Raw genomic sequence first — 26527 nt, forward strand, 5'->3', positions numbered from 1 at the left:
TTGCGAGGATTTTTGGTGCCAATGGTAACAAGCATCTCCAATGCAATAGGTCTCGCATTTGCAAGAGTTTAAGCTAACAGATCAATAAAAGGCATTGTCATTTACAATGCCAATAGCTCAAATTCTGGTAAATGCGTGACCTATTTTATTTTCAAAGCAGTGGCTGCCTTTGTCTTGGGCTGCTTTGAAAGTGAAAGCGTGCATGGCGTGCTGAGTGTTGCAGAAATGCATGTCTTGCCTGCAGTAGGAGAAACTCATGAAAGAAAATAGTGATTACAGACAAAATAAGTTTTCAAATGAAGACAAGGTGGTACTAAGGAGGGACTAACATGCCTATTAATGAATCAGAAGCCATCATTTACTAAGGACAATGACACAAGCCAATGAAAAATATGAGCTGAGAGTGGACGAAGCCTGAAGTCCATACTCGAATACAGCATGCCTCGCAGAGCAGCGCATAGGAAGCCCAGGCTCTATCTAAAAATACATTTTGCTTTTTTCACATCCACTCCCCTCTTTTTTAGAAAATAATGTTGTATTTTCTGCTTCCAGGTAGAACTTCTCTTTCTGCTACCACTGCTCGTGGTGTCATAAAGCAGTTGCCTAGCTTCATCTCATGGAAGCCCCAACTGTGCATTAAACAGAATTTTGGCACAAAATGTGAACCAGAGCAGTAAAAGGTGCATTGAACGATAGTGGGCGTGGAGTGCAACTTTGGAGTTTTGCTATCACCAGATCGGGGATGTCTAAAAGTGATAATGGCAGATAGACAGGGGGGGACCAGTAAGCAATCGCTGCATCGAGGAAGTGGTGGGCACAACGCATGAGGAGCATTAGGGAGCAAAGTAGGTCTGCGCACGCTCAGAGGCTGCAGGCCACAAGGGAAGACAACCTGTGAACACCAGCTTTCTTTGGATTGAGTAAAACATAGACAATGACTGAGACAGAACACAGACTGAGCTAGTGCTTCATCCAGCACGGTGATACAGGGTCAGTTGAACTATACGATTGTGCAGCTGCTGTGTTTTTCGCATATTTATGGATTTGTTGCATTTGCCACACAATCCATCATCTGCTGCGTAATCTGCAAATTGTAGCAAAACATGTGTGTTTCTAGCGCAAACGTTTGAAAAGTACCAAAAGCGCAGCTACACATGTTGCAGCGCAGTTGAAAGCCCTTGGTAAAGGGTGACTGGCCACCTTTCTGTTGATTATTGCTAAATTTGAGTGTTAAACTTCTACTGATGAGGTGTAACCTGTGCCCTGACAGTGTTAACAAGTGTAAAAATGACAACATAATAAAGTAATACCATCACAAAATGTGCTGCATTATGCTGCATAATTTGCCATTTTGTGCCGCATAATTTAGTCAACCCTGCCACATAAATTGGGCCTCTTCTGCCACATAATTCCAGTGGCCCGCTATGATGATGCAGGAAGGGGCTGCCCAGCTCAGGAGTAGCACTGTGACTCAGCCGGCCACTGTGGCCTGGCCAAACGGTCATCTGGTGGTAGTCGGAAGGGATACTGCGCGTTATTATAGTTGAGTGGTGTGGCTCAATGGTTAGAGGCGGCAGACCCGGAAGCAGAGAACGGCCCGGGACCAGGGTTCAATTCCCGATGCGGCAGGGTCGTGGACCAGGGTCAGCGGACTCGATAATTCTCACCTCGGTGCCTACTCTAACCAGGGATCACACTCAGCAACTCTGGGCATTAGCTTGCCTCATCTCTACAATGGCCTCCCACATTTGCCGGGGATGCCTGGTTTCACCTTGGAGATACCCAGTAGGGACCATCTCACAGGGATAGCCAGGACGGGTTCCCCAGCGATCTACAGCGCCACGACGCCTATGGGCATGTAAATGTAAATGTATGTGTCTTGTAAAGCGCACTACTTTAAAAGACACATACATTTACATTTACATTGCCCTGGAAGCCCCCACAGCAGATGCTGATCGCTCTTTTGTTCCTCAACCTGTACCCCAAAGACCGGCTCCCCGTGGACATCATGCCCGCAAAGACTTCATCACCCACAACCTTTTATTTTGTTGGCTGGTCAAGAGTATTAATTTAGCGTCTTTGCTCCATTTTCTCACCTTTTGTGTGTGATGGTACAGATTTGTGAGACAATGAGGACCCCATTGGATTTTTTGCACTGCTGTTTAGGGTTTTTGAAGATTAATTACATACATAACATTTTCCTAGGTTTGGCTGGGGTTCTGTTTTTTGTCTTTAAGGGGCAGAACCTCATGCCCATGAAATGGTCCATCATCTCTAGGTCCACAAAGTAGGGAAGACGGTTTTGGGTCAGCGGCTTGGATTGTCTCTTTCCCAGTACATACCCCACTTGGGTGCTCAAGACAGCCTGAAGACAACTGTTGATGCAGATTATTTGCCTTTAGTGTTACAAGGAGGTGTTGTATGACAATTTTTTGCCCAATGTTAGTGAAATAAGAAAGAATAGAAACAATAGAAATGTTGTTTTTCCTTATCAAATTTAGTATATATAACATTTGTATGCAAAAAATGTTAACATATATTCCCATAACCGCAGCAGTGTGCCTACAGAAAGTCATCATTAGAAGAAACTCCCAAAATATACATCAATACATTACAAGCAGATGGTAGCCTGATCCCTGGGAAAAGACAATTTGACCACATCCCTCTTTTGTAATCACACTGAACTGGCTCTCCACTGAGGCAAGAGGTGACGATTAGCTTGCCTGTACTACTCCTCGGCCACTTCGCTCCAGCTTAGTATTATTCCACACATAAGTTGTCAGTATCGGGTGGTTGGTGACAGCTTTGGAACATAGTGGCCGATTATGATGGCGGACGGACCTGAGTCCGTCCGCCACCATAGAGTAGGAGGGAACCTCCGCATGGCCTGCGGGGTTCCCTCCTGTGCAATTAGGATGTGACCGCCACCCTGGCGGTCACATCCTCTATTTTTACCATTGCGGCGGGTGCGGCTTCAAGCTGCATCCGCCGCAATGGTAAAAATGCATACATTGCATTTGTATGCAGAAAGCGGCAGGCACCGTGCGGTGCCTGCCGATTTCTGCATACAAATGCAGGGGGGTACCATAGGTACCCCCCATGTGCACCACCCACCCCCCCTTCACCCAGGGGGCCCGCAACGGCCCCCCGCAGTGAAGTTACACATGCTTTTCCACGGTGGAAAACCCGCTGCGGAAAAGCATTTTTTTCAGCCCATCCTAATCTGGCTGATGGTGTCTGAGAGACACCGTCACCATATTAGAGCTTTTCCGCCGCGGTTGTAAGCCAACCGCGGCGGAAAAGCTGCGGACAGATTTCTGGACCCACCGCCATCCTAATATGGCGGTGGGTCTTCTGAGGCTCCGCAGAGGATTTTCCGCATCCTCCGGGCCGGCGGTGGAATCCGCCGGCCCGGAGGATGCGGAAAATCATCCATCATAATCGGCCCCTTAGACTCCTTGCATCTGGAAAGACCATCTTTTAAAGAAATCAAAGACCCTGAAGCATTCCTTCTCTGAGAGTGTCCCTAGAGTATGGAACTCAATCTCTGTACAAGAGAGTGCATCAGAAGTATATCTGCTTATCATTTGTTAAAGAAAACCTTAAACCTCTGCTCCTCGAATGGCACCTTACTCAGCACCTGTATTTGAGAGCATGAACCCTGTATTGCAACATTTATGTAGTGCCTACTTACCCTATGTGGGCAGCTGAAACACTTGCTTTAAGTACAACTACAAGATTTCCCCTTCTACGATCATATCATTGGTTACAGCTGGCCTTCCTGTATCTAAATCTGGATTTATATTTCAATCTTACCCATTTATATTACTCTCAAGAATTGACTATTCTTTTGCCCTGTGTTTTGTTATTGGCATCCCCATGTCGACCATGTAACGTCTATAGGCCACATGTATCATGCATTTTACCTGTCTCAACTGCCTGATTCACAGAATCGAGGTGTTTGTGACCAGGAAAATGCTTTTTGGTATGAATGAATTTCAAATTACGATTCGGTAACATGATACCAAATTGCAATTTGGAATAGCGAACACATACTGATTCTGTATTAGAAAGGGGCGTATTTATGGTGTCCCTTCCTAATACTGAATTGCAGCAGCATGTACGAATGTTTTGCAACCGAAATGCGGTCACAAAACATTCGCATTTTACCACCTACTTCAAGTAGGTGGTAACCCACGGTAGTCTGCTGAACCCAGCAGGCCACCATCCCTGTGATTTTTGTGATTCCTAATCAATCAATCGTATCATTTGTAAAGCGCACTACTCACCCGTGAGGGTCTCAAGGCGCTGGGGTGGGGAATGCTGCTACTGCTCGAAAAGCCAGGTCTTGAGGAGTTTTCTGAAGGTCAGCAGGTCTTGGGTCTGCCGTAGGTGGAAGGGGAGGGTGTTCCAGGTCTTGGCGGCGAGGTGGGAGAACGATCTGCCTCCTGAGGTCGCTCTTCGGAAGCGGGGGACTGTAGCGAGGGTCAGGTCGGCGGAGCGGAGCAGGCGGGTGGGGGTGTAGAAGCTGAGTCGTCTGTTGAGGTACGTTGGTCCGGTGTTGTGGAGTGCCTTGTGTGCATGGGTGAGGAGCTTGAAGGTTATCCTCTTGTTGACCGGGAGCCAGTGCAGGTCTCTCAGATGGGGTGTGATGTGGCTGCGGCGAGGGATGTCGAGGATCAGGCGTGCAGAGGCGTTCTGAATGCGTTGGAGCCGTCTCAGGAGTTTGGCCGAGGCTCCTGCGTAGAGGGCGTTTCCATAGTCCAACCTGCTGCTGACAAGGGCCTGGGTGACTGTTCTTCTCGTTTCAGTGGTGATCCACTTGTAGATCCTACGGAGCATGCGGAGGGTGTTGAAACAGGAGGAGGAGACGGCATTGACCTGTTTAGTCATGGAGAGGGTGGAGTCGAGGATGACCCCTAGGTTGTGTGCATTGTCGGTGGGTGTTGGAGCGGTTCCCAGTGCGGTCAGCCACCAGGAGTTGTCCCAGGCCAAAGGGTTGGATCCGAGGATGAGGACCTCAGTCTTGTCCGAGTTCAGCTTCAGTCGGCTGTTCCTCATCCATTCAGCAATGTCCTTCATTCCTTCGTGAAGGTTGGTTTTGGTGGTGTGGCGTAGGAGAGGATGTTGAGGTCGTGCCAATGGGCGAGGTGGGCGAGCGGTGCCTTGTAAATGTTAAACAGGGTTGGGCTGAGGGATGAGCCCTGGGGTACGCCGCAGCTGATCTCGATGGCTTCGGAGCGGAAGGGGGGAAGACGGACGCTCTGTGTTCTGCCGGAGAGGAAGGAGGTGGTCCAGTCCAGGGCCTTCTCTTGGATCCCAGCGTTGTGGAAGCGTGTTCGTAGTGTGTGGTGACAGACCGTGTCGAAGGCGGCTGACAGGTCCAGGAGGATGAGGGCCGCCGTTTCTCCGTTGTCCAGCAGGGACTTGATGTCATCAGTGGCGGCGATGAGGGCAGTCTCGGTGCTGTGGAACCCGGACTGGGAAGGGTCCAGGATGTTGTTCTCCTCGAGGTAGCGGGTCAGTTGTTTGTTGACGGTCTTCTTGAAGACCTTTGCCGGGAACAGAAGGGAGATGGGCCGGAAGTTCTGGAGGTCCTTGGGGTCCGCCTTGGGTTTCTTGAGTAAGGCGTTGATCTCGGCATGCTTCCAGCTCTCAGGGAAGGTTGCTGTCTCGAAGGAGGTGTTGATGACTTTCCGGAGATGGGATGCGATGGATGTGCTGGCTTTGTTGAAGATATGGTGTGGGCATGGATCTGACGGAGTTCCGGAGTGGATGGTGTTCATGATCTTGATGGTGTCATCGTCGTTGATGTTGGTCCAGTAGAGCAGGCGGTTGGTGCAGATGGTGGTCGTGGGGCGGAGATCTCAGTGGTTGTCGGGGCTGTCGTGGCGTTGAAACTGTTGTGGATGTCTGTGATCTTGCAGTGGAAGAAGGTGGCCAGCGAGTCACACAGGTCTTGCGAGGGTGGGACGTCGTTGGTGTTGGAGCTGGGGTTGGAGAGCTCTTTGCTGTTGTGCGCGTTGTTGTCTAGGCGGTCTTTGAAGGAGGCCCTTTTGGCGGATCTGATGAGGTGATGGTGTCTGCGGGTGGCATTCTTGTGGACGGTGTGGCTGTCCGGTGTTCGTTCACGGAGCCACATCTTCTCCAGCTTTCGGCAGGCTTGCTTGGAGGCACGGAGGTCTTCAGTGAACCAGCTGGCTTTTTTGTTGGTATGATTGTTGGAGGGTTTCTTGATCGGGGCGAGGGTGTTGGCGCAGTCGTTGATCCACTGTCTGAGGTTGCGGGCGGCGGTGTCGGGGTCAGTATGGTCGGCGGGTGGGCTCTGGGCGAGGGTGGTGGTTAGCTGGTCTTTGGTGACTTTCCTCCAGCAGCGGTGAGGCATCTGTTGGGTGCGGTGGTGGGTTTCTTGAAGGTGAAGTGGATGCAGCGGTGGTCGGTCCAGTGGAGTTCGGTGGTATGGTTGAAGGACATGTGGGGGCTTGCAGAGAAGATGGGGTCAAGCGTGTGACCGGCGGAGTGGGTGGGTGTTGTGACGAGTTGTCTGAGTCCGAGGTTGGCTAGGCTGTCGATCAGGGTAGTGGAGTTGGTGTCGACTCGTCATTGTTCTCGAGGTGGAAGTTCAGGTCCCCGAGGAGGATGTAGGCCATGGAGGCGAGGGCGTGTGTGCTGACGAAGTCGGCGATGGAGTCGCTGAACTGTGGTCAGGGTCCGGGCGGTCTGTAGATGAGGGTTCCTCTGAGGGTGGTGTTGGGGTCGGTGTGGATCTGGAAGTGCAGGTGTTCGGCGGTGCTGAGGGTGTCTTCGGTGTTGGTCGAGACTCTGAGAGTGTTCCTGTGGACGATGGCGATTCCTCCTCCCGCTCTGTTGGTGTGGTTCTTGCGGGTGATCTTGTAGCCTTCCGGGACGGCTATGGCTATGTCTGGTGCTGAGGCGGGGTTCAGCCAGATCTCCGTCAGGAAGGCGATGTCTGGGGAGGTTGAGTCGAGTAGGTCCCAGAGTTCAACGGCATGTTTTCGGGCGGAGCGGGCGTTGAGAAGGATGCATCTGAGGTGGTTGGGATCTTTCCTGGTCGGCAGCATGGTGGGGCCGATGCTTGTGTAGCTGCAGTTCCGGCAGGTGAAAGCTCCGTGGGTGCGCTTCGGGGCGGTCAGGAAGCAGGTGTGTGATCGTCCGGTGTTGAGTGCGTGGAGGGTTCTGACATCGTAGCGGTGTCGGGCATCGTGGCGTTCGTGGTGTCCAGGGGTCCTGGCGCTGGGCGCGGTCCAGGCACGGATGGGCACAGATGGGCCTGCCTTAGGTGCGCCTACGGCGCGGCCGCGTAGCGGCTTCCATAGGAGGGGATGTGGGAGGGAGGAGCAGCTGGGAGCGGGGCAGCAAATGGGATTGCAGGTGGGCGGGGCATGGGAATAAAAACAAGTCTGGGCAAGAAAGCAAGTACAGGCACAGGGGAATAAAAACAAGTCTGGGCAAGAAAGCAAGTACAGGCACAGGGGAATAAAAACAAGTCTGGGCAAGAAAGCAAGTACAGGCACAGGGGAATAAAAACAAGTCTGGGCAAGAAAGCAAGTACAGGCACAGGGGAATAAAAACAAGTCTGGGCAAGAAAGCAAGTACAGGCACAGGGGAATAAAAACAAGTCTGGGCAAGAAAGCAAGTACAGGCACAGGGGAATAAAAACAAGTCTGGGCAAGAAAGCAAGTTAGGCACAGGGGAAAAATACAAGATTAGGCAAAAACAATGCAGGCAGAGCCGTGCCGCAGCGTGGGGTGCGACCTGCCTGCGAGCAGGGTCATAGGTCTCAAATTGTAATCTGCCTCATTAAAATTAATGAGGTAGGTCGATTTGCGACCCATTAGGAAATGCTAAATGAAACTCATGGAGTTTCATACATTCATACAGCGATTACCTAATTGTGATTCTCAGAGAATCGCAATTAGGTAATCGCTATTTGAAATAATGATACATGTGGCCCTATGTTTTCTGTATCTACTCTCCATAACACAAAACTAGCAACTTGGCACTTTTGTCAATCACTCATCAACCCTCTGGGTTTAGATCATGCCATTGAAAACATCTAAATAAATCAATATAAACAAATATGAAAATTCTTTTAAAGGTGAGGAAGCTTTCTCAACCGGTCACACCACATATGAGATTGCAACCGAGGGTCAAAATCTACAAGCTACACCAGACAAATAGTCTATAACTTCCAGCATTTCAAGCCAGTAAATGGAAATTCCACATAGCAGAGATATGGGAGTAAATACCTTCTATTCATAAACCGGTGTTGGGAAAGTTTTAAATTCAAGCATCTTTGTTGTAGGTAAACATGTCTCTGGTAGATACTTATGTTACTGATTGGATGTCACACTGAACACTCCACAGGTACACCTCTGGCCAGAAAGCAAACACTCACCTATTCTATAATCCTATTTTGAGGCACTCGGCCCCGAGAAACGTTGATTTCGTCTTCACTTTGCAATAAACTGATTGCTTCTAAGTCCATATTTTGAATATATAATATGTGTTTTCAACCTTCTGCTTTCAAACAAGGAGTAAAGTTCACGTGCAGCCTAAACAGATGGCGTGACATATATTATACATTTACTAAAACCATTTCTGACTGTGAGGTAGCCTGCATACTGCAACTAGGAGTCCCTTTGGATGGCGGTCTATTATTGCATGATAATGTCTGGTTTAACATTGTCCAACACTAGAAAACAACACAGAAGTCATACTGCTGCTCAGATAAAACTGCCTTTAGAAACCTGTTTTGAAAATAGACAGGACCACAACTGAAATGAGGCATATATTAGTTGTGACAAGGTTTTTACTTTTTTTCACGAGCCAAGATTTACAAAGTTCTTGGTTTTCGCATTTCCCTACCTTTGCAAAGTTTCCCGGTTTACCCTTTCCCTCGCTCCTGAGAAGTTTTCCACTGCAAAGCAGGAAACATGTCTATGCTGAGCGAGATCATTTTCACTCTAATCATAGTTGCCCATGCTTTGAAACTTATGCAGGATTTTCTCTGCAAATTTACTTTTGAGGATGTTTTCTGTGCACGGTGATGTTGCACCTCAGAAACCTACTACTGCCCAGATTTATAAAGGTCTTGCATCACGTTTGTGCCACCTTTTCAGACCTGATGCAAAATTCTGTTTGAGACTTAGTTACAAACTATCGCAAATGGCAATTTGCATTGGTTTGTAACAAAAACTAGCCCAGCACAGCTTAATGCACTGCTTTGAGTTACTTTGCATCAGGGAGGCTTTCCATGAGTGGTGCATAGGCGTTTCCATGCATCCACCATTGGATCTGGGCAAAAATCTATATCTACAACAACTTGTAGATGTGGATTTACGCCATGATTCTGCACCTACCAGCGGCAGCTGCCATAAACAAAGGATGGTGAGGCGGGTGCAGTTGCCCGGGAGGCCTTGCAGGGGGGAGGAGGGATCACAATATAAAAAAAAAAAAAACAGAAAACAAACGTACCTTTTGTTGCAGTGGCCGGCCGTCTCCGCGTTGCGTCGCGTTTACCACCTCACCACTTTCTGGGTCCTAGCAGCCGCAGGGACCCAGACCCCCATTGAATCCCCGTGCTGCAGAGCAGCGTGGGGATTGGTCTGAGCAGGCAGGAAAGATGCCCTACTCAGCGCAGGGAGTCTGTGGGGTTATTCCAGCCTGGCTGCTCAATACAGCTGGCCTGGAGAAAGCCTAAGTGTGCATGTGTGTTTTTGTCAGCCTGAAAAGGGTGGCCAAAACACATATGCGCACTTGGGGAGTGGAGTGCACGTAGCACTCTTCCTTAACCCTCCCATGCTTAAGCCCCGTCCCTCCCAACACCGCTGGCTAAGAGCCAGCAAATGTAAAATAAAATGATGCAAGAGCATCGTTTTATTTTACATTTGCTGGCTCTGAGCCAGGCAGTGGGGCGACGATCCTCTGCCATTGCGGAGGAGCTGCCACTAGCACATACCTGAGGCTGGCGTAACAAGGAGAAATATCTTTATTTCTCCTCATTTTGTGTGCTGCATTCCACAACACACATGCATAGAGTATATAGCCTTAAACACTATATTTGTGCAGCAAGGGACCACTTTCTGCACAAAAACTATGCAGACCACAATGTAGACTCCATTGTGCTATGACACAGGGGTGCCTGCGTTAGTGTATGACTGCAAAGTGCACCAGCAAATGAAGAGACCAGCACTGCACCATTTCTTTGCAGATATGATAACGTTATGCTCTCTCTATTTCACGCTTCCTTGCACAGCAACTTTGCTTGCAGCCCTGACTTGTGTGAAGCTTTAGTAAATCTGGGCCTAACTGACTCATTCCGAGTCCTGCACAAGAACTTGACAGTAAAACTGACGGGGTAAAATTATCACTATTCACCACTGGGTTTGTAGTTTACCAGGGCACAATAGGGAATAACAGACAAGTAATACCCGGAGGAACTTGTGCAGGAAAAAAAAACCTGGGAACAGTCCAGTATTTATGCCTGGAGAGGAATGTAAAATCTGAAGCAAACACTGAGTACAATTTCACATTGAATATATATATATATATATATTGGTATTTGCATGGAGCTGCATACGCTTCACTCCCCCCTTGGTATTTGCATGGAGCTGCATACGCGTCACTCCCCCCCCTGCTGTTTTTGAAGTCTCTTCACTGTAGGAGCTCAATCAGTGGACTCCAACGCCCAGCATGCAGTTGGGTTGCAGGAACGGCGAGAGGTGTCTTACACTTGTGAGGCGAAGGAGGGGCGAGTGGTCACGTGATATGGAGTGGCCACAACCTTAACATCAGAGCAATGGACCCCCGTGAACACGAAGGACACATCTGAAACGGGCACTGAAGATGGACATTTAAAGTCTGAAACGCGTCTGGCTAGCGTTTCAAGGACCCTTTGCTTGCCCGCGCAAATTACATCAATAAAGCTGTTTGCTTTTTACCCCCAGAGCTGGTCACACTCTTTCTTTTTGTGGAGAGAGACTGGTGGTGATATATATATATATATATATATGTCAGGACTGCCGACTGTTTGAACAATTAAAGAATGTAAGCTCCGTTGTGGTGTGCGGCTAATCTTTCTCTGCAAGGAGGAGTTTTTAAAGAATATACAACGGTGTGGTTCTACCGTCAGCGACGCACCTCCAGTAAGCGCGCCAGTGCCTGCCCGCAAGAGAACCCTTTTTGTTGGACCGCCAAGCGACAAAGGGCAGACAGGTGACGCCAAAGACTATCTTTGGCATGGATCTCGATCAGCAAATCCCAATGGAGGGCAAAAAGCTATACATATTAAAGTGGACTACAAGCACCATAAAGCACCGCGACTAACTGTGGGCGTTCCATCGGGGGCGTACAATGATTTAAAGTGCAATTCCTGTTGGCTCACTTTTACTCAAACATATGTCAGCGGCGCACCTTTGATAAAGGTCCAGCCGAACGAAACATGTCAGGACTGCCGACTGTTCGAACAATTAAAGAACGTAAGCTCCGTTGTGGTGTGCGGCTAATCTTTCTCTGCAAGGAGGAGTTTTTAAAGAATATACAACGGTGTGGTTCTACCGTCAGCGACGCACCTCCAGTAAGCGCGCCTGTGCCTGCCCGCAAGAGAACCCCTTTTGTTGGACCGCGCAAGCGACAAAGGGCAGACAGGTGATTCCAAAGACTATCTTTGGCATGGATCTCGATCAGCTTTGAAAATGAGCTAATTTGAGGCGCAACAAACTTTACATTGCACACATATGGTTTACTAATTCCCAATGGAGGGCAAAAAGCAATAAATATTAAAGTGGACTACGAGCACCATAAAGCACCGCGACTCACTGTGAGCGTTCCATCGGGGGCGTACAATGATTTAAAGTGCAATTCCTGTTGGCTCACTTTTACTCAAACATATGGCAGCGGCGCACCTTTGATAAAGTTCCAGCCGAACGAAACATGTCAGGACTGCCGACTGTTCGAACAATTAAAGAACGTAAGCTCCGTTGTGGTGTGCGGCTAATCTTTCTCTGCAAGAAGGAGTTTTTAAAGAATATACAACGGTGTGGGTCTACCGTCAGCGACGCACCTCCAGTAAGCGCGCCTGTGCCTGCCTGCAAGAGAACCCTTTTTGTTGGACCGCGCAAGCGACCAAGGGCAGACAGGTGATGCCAAAGACTATCTTTGGCATGGATCTCGATCAGCTTTGAAAATGAGCTAATTTGAGGCGCAACAAACTTTACATTGCACACATATGGTTTACTAAATCCCAATGGAGGGCAAAAAGCAATAAATATTAAAGTGGACAACAAGCACCATAAAGCACGGCGACTCACTGTGGGCGTTCCATCGGGGGTGTACAATGATTTAAAGTGCAATTCCTGTTGGCTCATTTTTACTCAAACATATGTCAGCGGCGCACCTTTGATAAAGGTCCAGCCGAACGAAACATGTCAGGACTGTCGACTGTTCGAACAATTAAAGAATGTAAGCTTCGTTGTGATGTGCGGCTAATCTTTCTCTGCAAGGAGGAGTTTTTAAAGAATATACAACGGTGTGGTTCTACCATCAGCGACGCACCTCCAGTAAGCGCGCCAGTGCCTGCCTGCAAGAGAACCCTTTTTGTTGGACCGCGCAAGCGACCAAGGGCAGACAGGTGATGCCAAAGACTATCTTTGGCATGGATCTCGATCAGCTTTGAAAATGAGCTAATTTGAGGCGCAACAAACTTTACATTGCACACATATGGTTTACTAAATCCCAATGGAGGGCAAAAAGCAATAAATATTAAAGTGGACTACGAGCACCATAAAGCACCGCGACTCACTGTGGGCGTTCCATCGGGGGCGTACAATGATTTAAAGTGCAATTCCTGTTGGCTCACTTTTACTCAAACATATGGCAGCGGCGCACCTTTGATAAAGTTCCAGCCGAACGAAACATGTCAGGACTGCCGACTGTTCGAACAATTAAAGAACGTAAGCTCCGTTGTGGTGTGCGGCTAATCTTTCTCTGCAAGGAGGAGTTTTTAAAGAATATAAAACGGTGTGGTTCTACCATCAGCGACGCACCTCCAGTAAGCGCGCCTGTGCCTGCCTGCAAGAGAACCCTTTTTGTTGGACCGCGCAAGCGACCAAGGGCAGACAGGTGATGCCAAAGACTATCTTTGGCATGGATCTCGATCAGCTTTGAAAATGAGCTAATTTAAGGCGCAACGAACTTTACATTGCACATATATGGTTTACTAAATCCCAATGGAGGGCAAAAAGCAATAAATATTAAAGTGGACTACGAGCACCATAAAGCACCGCGACTCACTGTGGGCGTTCCATCGGGGGTGTACAATGATTTAAAGTGCAATTCCTGTTGGCTCATTTTTACTCAAACATATGTCAGCGGCGCACCTTTGATAAAGGTCCAGCCGAACGAAACATGTCAGGACTGTCGACTGTTCGAACAATTAAAGAATGTAAGCTTCGTTGTGATGTGCGGCTAATCTTTCTCTGCAAGGAGGAGTTTTTAAAGAATATACAACGGTGTGGTTCTACCATCAGCGACGCACCTCCAGTAAGCGCGCCAGTGCCTGCCTGCAAGAGAACCCTTTTTGTTGGACCGCGCAAGCGACCAAGGGCAGACAGGTGATGCCAAAGACTATCTTTGGCATGGATCTCGATCAGCTTTGAAAATGAGCTAATTTGAGGCGCAACAAACTTTACATTGCACACATATGGTTTACTAAATCCCAATTGAGGGCAAAAAGCAATAAATATTAAAGTGGACTACGAGCACCATAAAGCACCGCGACTCACTGTGGGCGTTCCATCGGGGGCGTACAATGATTTAAAGTGCAATTCCTGTTGGCTCACTTTTACTCAAACATATGGCAGCGGCGCACCTTTGATAAAGTTCCAGCCGAACGAAACATGTCAGGACTGCCGACTGTTCGAACAATTAAAGAACGTAAGCTCCGTTGTGGTGTGCGGCTAATCTTTCTCTGCAAGGAGGAGTTTTTAAAGAATATACAACGGTGTGGTTCTACCGTCAGCGACGCACCTCCAGTAAGCGCGCCTGTGCCTGCCCGCAAGAGAACCCTTTTTGTTGGACCGCGCAAGCGACCAAGGGCAGACAGGTGATGCCAAAGACTATCTTTGGCATGGATCTCGATCAGCTTTGAAAATGAGCTAATTTAAGGCGCAACAAACTTTACATTGCACATATATGGTTTACTAAATCCCAATGGAGGGCAAAAAGCAATAAATATTAAAGTGGACAACGAGCACCATAAAGCACGGCGACTCACTGTGGGCGTTCCATCGGGGGTGTACAATGATTTAAAGTGCAATTCCTGTTGGCTCATTTTTACTCAAACATATGTCAGCGGCGCACCTTTGATAAAGGTCCAGCCGAACGAAACATGTCAGGACTGTCGACTGTTCGAACAATTAAAGAATGTAAGCTTCGTTGTGATGTGCGGCTAATCTTTCTCTGCAAGGAGGAGTTTTTAAAGAATATACAACGGTGTGGTTCTACCATCAGCGACGCACCTCCAGTAAGCGCGCCAGTGCCTGCCTGCAAGAGAACCCTTTTTGTTGGACCCCGCAAGCGACAAAGGGCAGACAGGTGATGCCAAAGACTATCTTTGGCATGGATCTCGATCAGCTTTGAAAATGAGCTAATTTGAGGCGCAACAAACTTTACATTGCACACATATGGTTTACTAAATCCCAATGGAGGGCAAAAAGCAATAAATATTAAAGTGGACTACGAGCACCATAAAGCACCGCGACTCACTGTGGGCGTTCCATCGGGGGCGTACAATGATTTAAAATGCAATTCCTGTTGGCTCACTTTTACTCAAACATATGGCAGCGGCGCACCTTTGATAAAGTTCCAGCCGAACGAAACATGTCAGGACTGTCGACTGTTCGAACAATTAAAGAATGTAAGCTCCGTTGTGGTGTGCGGCTAATCTTTCTCTGCAAGGAGGAGTTTTTAAAGAATATATATATATATATATATGTATATATATATATATATATATTCCAAAACGGCAACTCCTTTAGAGACACCAAAAGGACACAACCGGGATCGAGGCAGAAGGCTTGTTTATTGCTGCAAATTGTGGCATGATGCATTTCGACAAAAAGTCTTCTTCAGATGCCATATCAACTTGAAAGAAGGGAAACACCTCGATTTGAACCTTCTTGGCTCCTCCTTTGTTGAAGGAGTACAGCTGGCCCCCTTAAATAATGAAGTCTCTGTCACATGATCTAGTAAGGAGACTACCACTCCCAGAAGCCATCAAGTTCGAAATTGTCTTCTGTGGGGCTTTCAAAAGTTTACATGCTGTGTGTGCCATTTTCGAGGTTAGTGATATTACCTTCGTGGTTTTTGTAAAAACAAAACGCTCTGCCTCGGGTCCCCTTACGCTCGCCTCCAGTCCTTTCCCCTGCAGGGTCACGGAACATCAGGTCTGTGTCTGTGCTCCCCCGTCAGATCCGGGCCGCTTTCATGCAGAAACCATATGCTGGGGTCGTCTATGAGGCGGTCCGAGGCAATGTCCAATTTGATTGGGAAGCAGAAAAAAACACCAGGCTTTCCCTCGGACTCTTCAAAGCGGGTCCTTCTGCACGCGACTGGTTGCGTGCTGAAATACTCCAATATATATATATATATGATTCCACAAAATTGCCCACGAGCTTAGAGGAGCACACTCGGTTCACCTCCCATCCAGGACTTCAGAATCAGCCTGCTGCAATGTTACAGATTGTTGAGCCTGACGCGTTTCGAGGAAAACCTCTTTTTCAAAGGCTGCTTTTTGTATGTCTCTCTTTCAAAGGCTGCTTCATGTGATAGAAAAAGGCGCAAGGATTGCTCTTTCCGTTTCCATGCTTTTATTGGTTGCTGGTCCACTGGTGATTCCAGCTAATTAACATACCAATTGCATTCTGGGACATCTAGTCCTCGAGCGTTTCGTTATTCCCCTTGGTGGGTCCCAAGCACCTTACTTTCAAATTGCACATTTTAATTAATGTCCTTGAGTAGGATTGTTGCAGGTTGAGACAGTGGCTCGCCGTGCTGGATATTATTAGGAAAAGTTCCCAAACTCAGCCTCTCCTTAATTCACGAGATGGTGCCTCCTCTCTCGGCAGGGCTGCCGAGTGTAAATGATTCCACAAAATTGCCCACGAGCTTAGAGGAGCACACTCGGTTCACTCCCATCCAGGACTTCAGAATCAGCCTGCATCATTTACAATCATTTACACTCGGCAGCCCTGCCGAAAGAGGAGGCACCATCTTGTGAATACATAAACTTTCCATACATCCATGTGAAGGTTCTTAAAAAAAAAAGCTTGGTATACATTCACATTCTTGATCTCTAGGCCCTGATGTTTTTAGGATCCCATGCAGGGAGTGACACAATAGATTTTGTGTTCCTCAGACACAGAAATAGCTGTTCCCTAGCACCATTGTTATATTTATGCAGGAAATGGGGAGCGGCACTCATTTTTGGAGACAGAGGTATATTTTTCATCTTCTAACTTTGGCCCAGAACACAAGTAACACAGAAAATGGAAAAATAATGGTGAAGAGAAAAATAGGAAAACATTGATTAAGGGAGAAAGCAAGGATGAAAAGGAACCTTTAAGAGTGAGATGGAGAGAATGGAAGTGTATGGTGGTGGACAATAGACATGATGTGGAATCAAGACTTGGCAGTCTCGGTTTTTGGCAATCGCAGAATTTGGCAACCTTGGCATAAGGCAGCTCAGGCGGCAGGCTCCTAAATAAAATTTAGGGCCCTTGTATTTCTTATGATTAAATTCCAAGTTTTGCACTGCCTAGCCCCAAACAGTCTTACCAGGATCAGCTCATCGAGCTGTTCGGTCTCCACGCAGCTGTGCTCGGACAGGAAGCTGATGCGCTTGGCGGCCAAGGTATCCTGCTGCATCCGCTCGTAGGGCTGCTCCAACATGCGGAAGACGACGGCACCGGTCACGAGATAGATCAGCACCACAGTGAAGATGGCGAGCACGGTCTTCTTCTTCATGACGTTGGAGCCGGGGTCGCTTGGTTCGGTGTTTAGGATGGACTCGTCTGAGGAGTAGGATACAGGGAGAATGCCCTCCTGCTCGTTGGGGCCTTGGTAAATCACTGGGCAACAGAGAGAGAGAAGACAGGAAGGTTGGCAAGGTTGACTAAATAGTGCTGTAGCTGGTATATAAAACTTTATAAATAAATAAATAAATATATATGTTTAGGTACCAGAAATATTTTCAGTAGGTGCCGACAACAATAACTCAATTGGTGAGGACCATCCAGTGAAATGGAAAAAAACAGTTCTCTTTACCCAGTCCTACATCTCTAACAAATGCAAAGAATAGGCGTTCCAGAAGGTTCCTTTGTTTGATGACGTCTGTTTGGGCTCACCAAATGGCTCCTTTGTTATCAAACGGCCTCATTTCGACTTACTTAGATACTCCGTTCTAAAGGCGGCAGTTTCCCACCTGCCATTTTGCAAGTGTTATTGTAGCCTTTGACACTTGTAATATGGCGAACAGGATAGAGGCCAAGTTTGTGATAGAGTATCCCGTCCGCTAAGCTCGAAATGAAGCCCAAACTCTTCAAACCAGTGACAAATAACAGCAAAAATGTTGCCACAAGGCCAGTCTATAACCCATAAAGTGTCACATTCTCAAATCACAACATGTTGCTTTGAAGTGGCCACAGGGGCACACAGTTGCACTTTACAAAATAACTACTTAAAAACATTCAGAAGTAAAAAAATAATTCACGACATCTATATCGTAATCACAGTTTCAACAAAATAAGCCAAACATGTTTATAACAAGGAACTGCCAAATACTGCTATAAGCCTTAATTTAGTATGCAAAAATGTAGAAAAAACACAGTAAGATCGAACATTATTTTGAGAAGGATAATCGAGCATAGACTAAATTACCTTGCAGTGTGTTATGCTGCGGTATATTGTGCTGTATATCAGAAAAGGTAAGTGAATGGTGTGTTTATGTGCTCATTTGTGTGGTCATTTTGTAGAGCGCTGCGACCTGTGAACCTTTTTTTCTGTACTGCTCTTATTAGGTGGACTGCAGATGGACAACGAAGACACCTTCGCTTCCCGCCTTCCACTTTACATGGTGGAGAAAAAAGCTTTTTCCAATGTGTGTGTGTGGAAGATGGTGTATGAGTGTCTGCGCGAGTATGTAAGCATGTGTGTGCGCATGATTTACAGTGCGTATAAGTGAGATTGTGTGTGTGTGAGTGTGTTTATGAGGTTGTATTTATGTGTGGGATACTTGTAAAGCGCACTGTTACTCTACCCGAGTGTCCTGGTGCTGTAGACCGCTGGGGAACCCGTCCTGGTTTTTTGCCCTGTGAGATGGTCCCTTTCTGGGTATCTCCAGGGTGAAACCAGGCATCCCCGGCATCTGTGGGGGGCCGTTGTAGAGATGAGGCAAGCTTAATGCCCAGAGTTACCGAGTGTGCTCCCTGGTTAGAGTAGGCACTGAGGCAAGAATTATCGAGTCCGTTGACCCTGGTCCAAGACCCTGCCGCGTCAGGAATTGAACCCTGGTCCCGGGCCGTTCTCTGCTTACAGGTCTGCCGCCTCTAACCAGTGAGCCACACCTCTCCATTCTCCTCTCCATTTATGACTGCAGGTGTGTCACTGGCACCTCATATGTTTGTCGGTGCCCATGTTTGTTCAGGTTTTTATGCTTTTAAACAGGGACAGAAAATAAATTTAAAGTATATTTCCAGCGCTTTTAGAGCCTAAATATGAACATCCTGGTATTAGGCCTATCATGAAGGTATTGAATGGTAGTAGGAGGTGTGATCGTAGGGTACCCTCAGATATTTTATTGTACTTTATTGTATTGCAGTATTGGTGTAGCACTTACTACCCTTATGTGTGGTGCTAAAGAGTTTGTCTACATGGGTAGCATGTGTGTGGTTGTAAGGATGTTGTCTTTGTTTTGATCCCATGTGGGAAGTGTTTCCATGTCATGCATGATGACCAATGGACTCAGCACATAGCAGTGTGTTGGATGATAAAGTGTGAGAGACAGTCATGTAGTTTTATGGGTTTTAGTATGCTGGTAGTTTTGAACAGGTCTGCAGGTCCCTTTATGGTATTTGATATGATATGGACTGGGTTGTCCAATCTGAGACTTTAAGTATAGTTGCGGTCCTGAGCTATCATGGTTGGAGGGAGAGAGAAGTGGAGTGCTCTGCTGGGATGGGCATTTTTATTATCATCTCATATGTAAGTGCCTGTGACATGTAAAGAAGTGGTCAGATTGTATAGATATTTGGGACCTGCAGTGGAGGACTAGATTAAAGTCATCCAAATTGTCCAGCAATGTGTGACAGATCTGATCAGTTATTCCATGCCTGTTCTTACATGATGCAGTGTTTTTTTGAGGAGGTGCATCTTTATATATTTCCTAGATTGGAGCCAGGTTAGGGCGGACCTAATAGATACAAAATTACAATCCAGAACCTGGATGCACAGAGGGAGAAGACTTGCAGCATTTTTTTCCACTGGTCTCCAGCCTGATGGAGTCCCGGTTGCAGGTGTGTTGAGTGCCACCAGAGGTGGTAAGCTTGTCAGCTACACAGGCTGGGGTGCCTGTCAATATGACTCTGTAGATGTTTGAACTGGTTTTGAAGATGGTGCTGGCAGAGAAGGGGAGTCAATGGACTTTCAGTAGGGTGAAAGTTATGTGGTGACATTTCTTCGGTCATGCTGCTGCGTATAGGATCGGAAGAATCTGGAATACTGCATAAGATACCCTGAGTAATTCCTTAGTTCGTTTTGGAGTTTCACCTCAGCTCTCCGTCTCCTTTCACTAGCTGAAATGTGTGGGGAAAATGTATCGTTTCCTTGGAGTTGCACAGATCTCGTAATTTCGATGGGGCTGTCAACACGCAAGACCTCCTTCTTCAAGGATTTCCACGCTACCACCCTCCAACAGTACTGTGGTAAATAATGACCAGACGAGTTGCGGTGAAGCACAGTGATTTATTCACGTTAAGTACCACAGAGGTCAGCACCACAAAGTGCTGTTAACTGTCACACTAGGGCTCCAATTCTCACCATTCCATAGCACATAACATTGTTCAAGCAAACGGGAGGGAAGAGCTTTAAGCGGGTCGGGTCACGCCAGTGTTGGACAGAAATAGGCCCCTATGGGGCTCTTTTTAGATACCCCAGCCATCTTATGCCCGGTCCTGGCAAGAAAAACTGTAGGGCAGGCCTAATAAACATGGATCATGAGGCACTACATGAGCCACACATAACAATTAATTTGATGTTTTAAAGGCATACCAGGCTGCCATGCCGCATTTCTGCTTTCTCTGCTCGGTTCAAGTAACGAGGCTAGGGTAACTTTGGATCCTCCTACAGCTCCCCCAAGTGATATCAGTGAACCTCACTCTGCCTGCTGGATGAGGTGGTGTTTACAACCGAACTAGAATCATCCCTGGGCAGACACAGCATGGAAGAAGGCGAGCCACGGCAGGGACAGGACTGGATTCTGTCTATCATCTGAGAGTGCTATTGTGGAGATCTCTGTACCTTTTAATGAGACTTTTATTACTTTTACTAAAAGGGCTGCTGCAGTTTTAGGGATCTGCCCACTTAAAGTGAAAAAAAGCAAATGCAAACAAAGAGAATTGAGTTTTCCTTATAAATAGAGTATAATCGGCACTGAACAACCCATTTGAGTAGGGTTGTAAAAAACATGGTCCTTGAAATCCAGTATTGGGAATATGAATAAACGTAATGACATAAATATGTGTCTAATGATTTTTGCCAAAGTCTCCACCTTGCTCTATACGTGATCAAAGGGCAGGCAGTGGCCACAACAAATATTTGTGTGATAGATTATAGTTTGGTGACCATGGGGCACATGCATCAAAGGTTTTTGCGATCCCAAACAGTGCGATTCGCAAAAATCGGTCATTCGCGATCGCAAATTGGTCTTTGAAGATGCATGCCCCGTCACTTGCCGGCAATGCCCCGTCATTTGCTGGCAATAAAATACTGATTTTAATGTTTGCGGACGACACGTTGAATATTGCAAAGACCCCGAGTGGTCTTCAGAGGGCCCTGATAATCTTTGAAGAATTCTGTACAACCCGCGGTCTGGAAGTCAACGTGTCGAAAACAAAATTGATGTCTTTTAATCCTCACAGAACTTTTAAAAGTAAAATATTCATGAACAATCGCCCATTGGAGCAAGTAAAAGCATTTACGTATCTGGGGATCAATATCCAAAAAGACCTAAAATGGAAGCAGCAAATTGACCTGGCAACGATCAAGCACCAACAATTGTCTGGAGTGCTAATTCGGGAGTACAATACTTCAATGACCAAACCAATTAGCCCAGTGCTCCAGGTTTACTATATGAAGGTAGTCAATTCTGCACTTTATGGAGCAGAGCTCTGGGGGTATGAAACATGCCCAACCTCACGTTTGCTGAAAAAAGGTTTATGCGTAACATCACAACCCTCCCTCAAAGCACACCAGGGTGTCCCATACTGTATAATCTAGGAAGAAAGTCTCTGGTTGAGGTCGCAAGATTACGCCCCCTACTATACTGGCGCAGACTCTGGACCACACCAGAACTGAATCACTATGCTGTGGGCTTCCTGGACATAATAATGACTGACACATTTCACAAAATAAGATGGCTGAGAGAAATTAGAGATGCTCTAATAAGCTCGGGCATGAGACCCCCCTGGGAAGAACCAGTCACAGCTTGCTTTCCTTCTAAAAAGATCCTGAAAGAAAAACATTGTGAGATGATCACGCACAAAACACAAAAAAAAAGTGTGCTATTGACACTCACGGGAAACTTTTTGGAATTCAAATGGACCTCCAGTCTTTAACCATATTGGGACATTATAGCTAAGCCACACAACAGGAAACTATATTTTCAGTTTAGGGTGGGCTCATTGCCAACTAGAGCTTTTATAGCTAGTTGGTCCAACTCATGCGATGATAATATCTGTCCTTTATGCCAGATCCAAGAGGAGTCGGTGGCACATTTACTGTTTGTCTGCCCAGCTTATGCCGCTCCCCGCCGGGTATGGCTTGTGCCAATTTGTAAATCACTTGCAACCAGAAGGACCGAAGTAGCGGGAAGAATTCTACGCACAAGCGCTTCTATCCCAATCATCACTGCTGTAGCAAAATGTTTGGGTTGGTCATGGGCTATTAGGTAACCCTGGGCGAAGAACTACGCTCCGTTCGCGGAGCTTGCGGAGTTTTGGCAACTCCGCGTTCTACGGAGAACGCGAAGCTGTCGATTACTCCGCGATCCGGTGCGTAGCGTAGTTCTCGCGCGCTGAATAACATTATCGCGTGCGCCGGGGTAAGTTCGCGCCCGCGATCACGCACTTTGGAAATAAGGGAACGCAAGCGGGCGGGACAAACCTCTTGAGTAACTTAGCGCGCTAGCTATCTCGAGCATGCAGGCAGCGCCCCGAACACGCGCACCGCGCTCCCGAAGACGAAAAACGGCGCGCGAACGGGTCTAGCAAGCTACTACGCATGTCCGCGGAGCTACGCGAAGGTCGCGGAGTGCAACTGCGTCTTCGCGTAGCTCCGCGGAGTGCGGCTCCGCGAACTACGCCCAGGGTTACTATTAGGTCACACTCCCTCTCCACCTAACATATGCTATTTTTTCACTAGTATTTGGAAATTCAACTATACTTTGGCCAAGATGCATCTTACCTTGTAACCAAAGTTTAATACCTTGTAGCAGTGACTTCCAGCGGTGCTTGCTTTTAGTGGTTGTTTTTAGTGATAGCTACTAACACTATTTTATGTTTTTTTTAAAAAAATGTTATGATGATCCAATTGCGTTTAAAAAAAAGTCTGTCAATAATGTTTAGCTACTTTGCACATTGATAATGAACTATCTTTTTAGTAACATGTTTTGTATTTTGCTTTTATGACTAATTGTCGAATAAAGCTTGTTTGACTGACTAAAAGTGTTTCCTATGCGCAATTTAAGAATTCGCAATTATTTGCGAAATTCCTAAATTGAAATTTCATTTAAGGAATAGCAATTTGCGATTCTTTAAATGCAATGCTAGAAGCACGTTCAAATAGCAATTTCCTTATTTGGAACCGCAAATTACAGACAAATCAAACTTGTCTGTAATTTGCAAAAACTTTGGAAAATGCACTAAAATGCATTTTTTTAAGTTTTAGGTTACACACACACATGCCCTTGGGGCATGTGTGTGCGCAACATGGGTGCACATCACAATTTCAGGTGTGTAACAGGCTGTCATTTTGACACCCTTGCACCCTCGAAATTGCATGAGCAATTTGCGAGTACCTACTGGTACTCGCAAATTGGGCATGCAATCTCCAATTCATTCCTATGGGCCTGTAGGCCCGTAGGAATGAATGGGAAGGCATTCCTTAATTGTAACTCGCAAGTTGCAAGTCGCAAATAAGGGAATGTTTAGGAATCGCTATTTTTATAGCGATTCCTACATGCATAGGCTTTTGCGATTCCTTAATTGTAATTCCTTAATAATCGCAATTGAGGAAATGCAAAAGCCTACCTTGATGCCTGTGCCAGTATGTCTTAGCCTGTTGAAAAGTAACAAAAATAAAAATGTTTGTTTTCTCTTGTTTAGCATTCTCTTTATTTTACTGTTATGTTTATAATGACGCTTCATTTATCTAATCAACTATATATTTAGGTAAGCTTGACATAAGCAATACTGTAGGACAAGAGATAAAACAATAACTTTGGATCCTCCTACAGCTCCCCCAAGTGATATCAGTGAACGTCACTCTTCCTGCTGGATGGGGTGGTGTTTACAACCGAACTAGAATCATCCCTGGGCAGACACAGCATGGAAGAAGGCGAGCCACGGCAGGGACAGGACTGGATTCTGTCTATCATCTGAGAGTGCTATTGTGGAGATCCCTGTACCTTTTAATGCAACTTTTATTACTTTTACTAAAAGGGCTGCTGCAGTTTTAGGGATCTGCCCACCTAAAGTGAACAAAGGCAAATGCAAACAAAGAGAATTGAGTTTTCCAAGTTGCAAGTCGCAAATAAGGGAATGTTTAGGAATCGCTATTTTTATAGCTTATGTCTTTAATTACAGTATCCATTAAACACAGCGCTTGAAAGCTGCAGACCTCTAACCACTATATGATTTCAAAATTATTTTGAGTAGCCTCTGTGTATTTGAAACCCAGAAAAGGGTTGATGAGCTGCATGAACAATTGCCAACTTTCCCTATTTAGGGCAGAAGCTTCTGACCATTTCCACAAAAGTTGATGTCTCATTATTTTTACTTTGTCTATCTTAAAACATTTATTTTTCTGATGCAAGTCACTGGTTAAACGCAGCACCCTCTTTCTACTTCCAGGTCTCCCTGAGGGCCACAAATACTGGCCTCCTGTGCGGACCATTTTTCCCCCCGTCTCATTTGCCTATTGTAAATGTAAATGTACAGGAATTTATATAGCGCAAATCACCGAGCGGTTTCTAAGCGCTTGCTTAGGGAACCCGTCCTGGTATTCCCCTGTGAGATAACCCCGGCAGGGTATACGCAAGGTGAAAGCCAGGCATCCCGCCACGAGGGGCCGTTGTGGAGATTAAGCAAGCTATTGCCCAGAGTCCCAGAGTGTGAACCCGTGAATCGAGTAGGCACCGGAGCGAGAATTGTCGAGTCCATTGACATTTTAGGACTCAAGACCCCGCCGAGCCGGGAATTAAACCCTGGTCCCGGGCTGACCTCTGCTTCCAGGTCTGCCTCCTCTAACCAGTGAGCCACACTTCTCCATTCTCCATTCTTGCTCCTCCCTCCCCCTTCACATTTGCCTTCTTCCATTCCACCCCCACCCACCGCAGATGAAAACGTGGTAAAGAAAAGTCACAATTTTCACAGTAATTGGGTCTATGCCATTATTAGGCAAGAAGTCTTGGGTCAGAGAGGATGGTGAGGAGGGACTAAGGAAGAGGTGGGTTGGGGAGGAAGGGGACACGTGAAAACCTGTCTCTCCCTGCAAAAAAGATCACAATTTGAGGCATTCTAAGTTGTTAGTGTACATTTTATTTACAGTAGTGGTAATCTGATTGCATACGTTGGTATTTTAAACTATAATAACACATATTTGACTTTTTATCCTGAAGACAATGTGCACTACCTAATGGCTTGCCAATTTTCTTTCTCCTAAGAATATTAAAGTCAAATCTCATAACTCAATGTCTTAATGTCAGTTTGATTACCACTGAGCATGTAATTCCAGTTTGTCCAAAGCATGACCAAACAGTTGTACCAGGAATTACAACTAGACTCTAATCTACCCCTAGCTTTGTAAAAACCTGAGGCGGGTCGGGGGCAACCGATATTTGCCCGGCGGTATTGCCTCTGTGACCCTCTAGTTATTTAATCAATGAAGAGGCAGGCGCTGGAGACTGGAAAGCAGGAAACAAGGTTTTTTTATTCTCTCCGGAGGAGAACACAACGAAACGGACAGAAGGTATCGTTCTGAGGTGCTCTAACTGCATCCCTGAGGCCTGGCCTCTTATACACAAGTTTATGACTTTATTGTACATTACACATTCATGTTAAAGCTTTGATGTATGAAAAAGACATTCCCGGAACTCCCTTTGAGCCCGTTCCCACACACATTTACAGTCGAAGTCCCCACCCTAGTCACAACAGGTGATGAGTATCACGCAGCTGGATATTCCGCCGATTCACGGAATGTGGGGGTTTGATCGGATCTCATGGAGTGGGGGCTTTGATCAACCCGGGGATCCTTTGATGGGGGAAGCTTTCTATTGTACGGGGAGGGGCAAGGGATGGTATCGGCAGAGCTGGGTGTCGGCCTGGGAACGGGGAAGACAAAACGGGCACACGGGGAAAAAAGGGGGTTTGCATCTAAGGGCCGGAGATCATGAAAGGGAAGCAGGGAGGTGTCGCGCTGGGAACAGGATGAGGGCCTGGGGCAGAGCAGCGCCGAAGAGGGGTTTATGACTCAAGGCAGGTGCAAGCAGGGGGTGGTCAGCGTGCAGGCTTAGTGAAGGCGAAAGGCTATGTCAGGGGCCAGCAGCATGCAAAAGGGTTCGTTCTGATCGGGGCATCTAACAAAATGGCGGGCGCGCACGACAAAAGTGTGGCATCAGGGGGAGAGGCAAGATGGCGCAGATAATGTTCACCGAAACGTACTAATTTTCAACAGTCCTCCCTTTAACATATTCAAGACATCTTGCTGGTTCATTTTCTATTCGGTTCTATTGTGGTGGGCATGAGAAAGAAAACGGTAGGAACCCTAGATGAAAAGAGTCGTAAACAATACATTTTAACATTTCTAGTTTTTAGGAGGTGAGCCTATTTGATAAACTTTGATCAATTTGTCTAGCAGGAAAGTCATAGAAATGCAATACAAAAACGATTCTGTAGCGTGAGCAGCAAGTATCTTTCATACTGGCAGGTGATTACATATATATCAGGTTCGGATT

The 26527-nt window shown here is 46.7% G+C and overlaps 1 protein-coding gene across 1 annotated transcript in view; it reads right to left on the bottom strand.

Moving 5' to 3' along the window:
• Positions 1-24723, bottom strand: part of KCNK4 (potassium two pore domain channel subfamily K member 4) — a 103722-nt gene extending 78999 nt beyond the window's left edge. Inside the window, exons 1-2 of the mRNA XM_078662309.1 lie at positions 24700-24723; positions 16858-17049 (exon numbers count right to left, since the gene is read on the bottom strand). Coding sequence (XP_078518435.1) covers positions 16858-17046 — 189 coding nt within the window. The 5' untranslated portion in view covers positions 17047-17049; positions 24700-24723. The remainder of the gene's footprint in view (positions 1-16857; positions 17050-24699) is intronic.
• Between the last annotated feature and the right edge of the window lie 1804 nt (positions 24724-26527).

The sequence above is a fragment of the Lissotriton helveticus genome, chromosome 9 (genome assembly GCF_964261635.1).
Source record: "Lissotriton helveticus chromosome 9, aLisHel1.1, whole genome shotgun sequence".
NCBI lineage: Eukaryota > Metazoa > Chordata > Amphibia > Caudata > Salamandridae > Lissotriton > Lissotriton helveticus.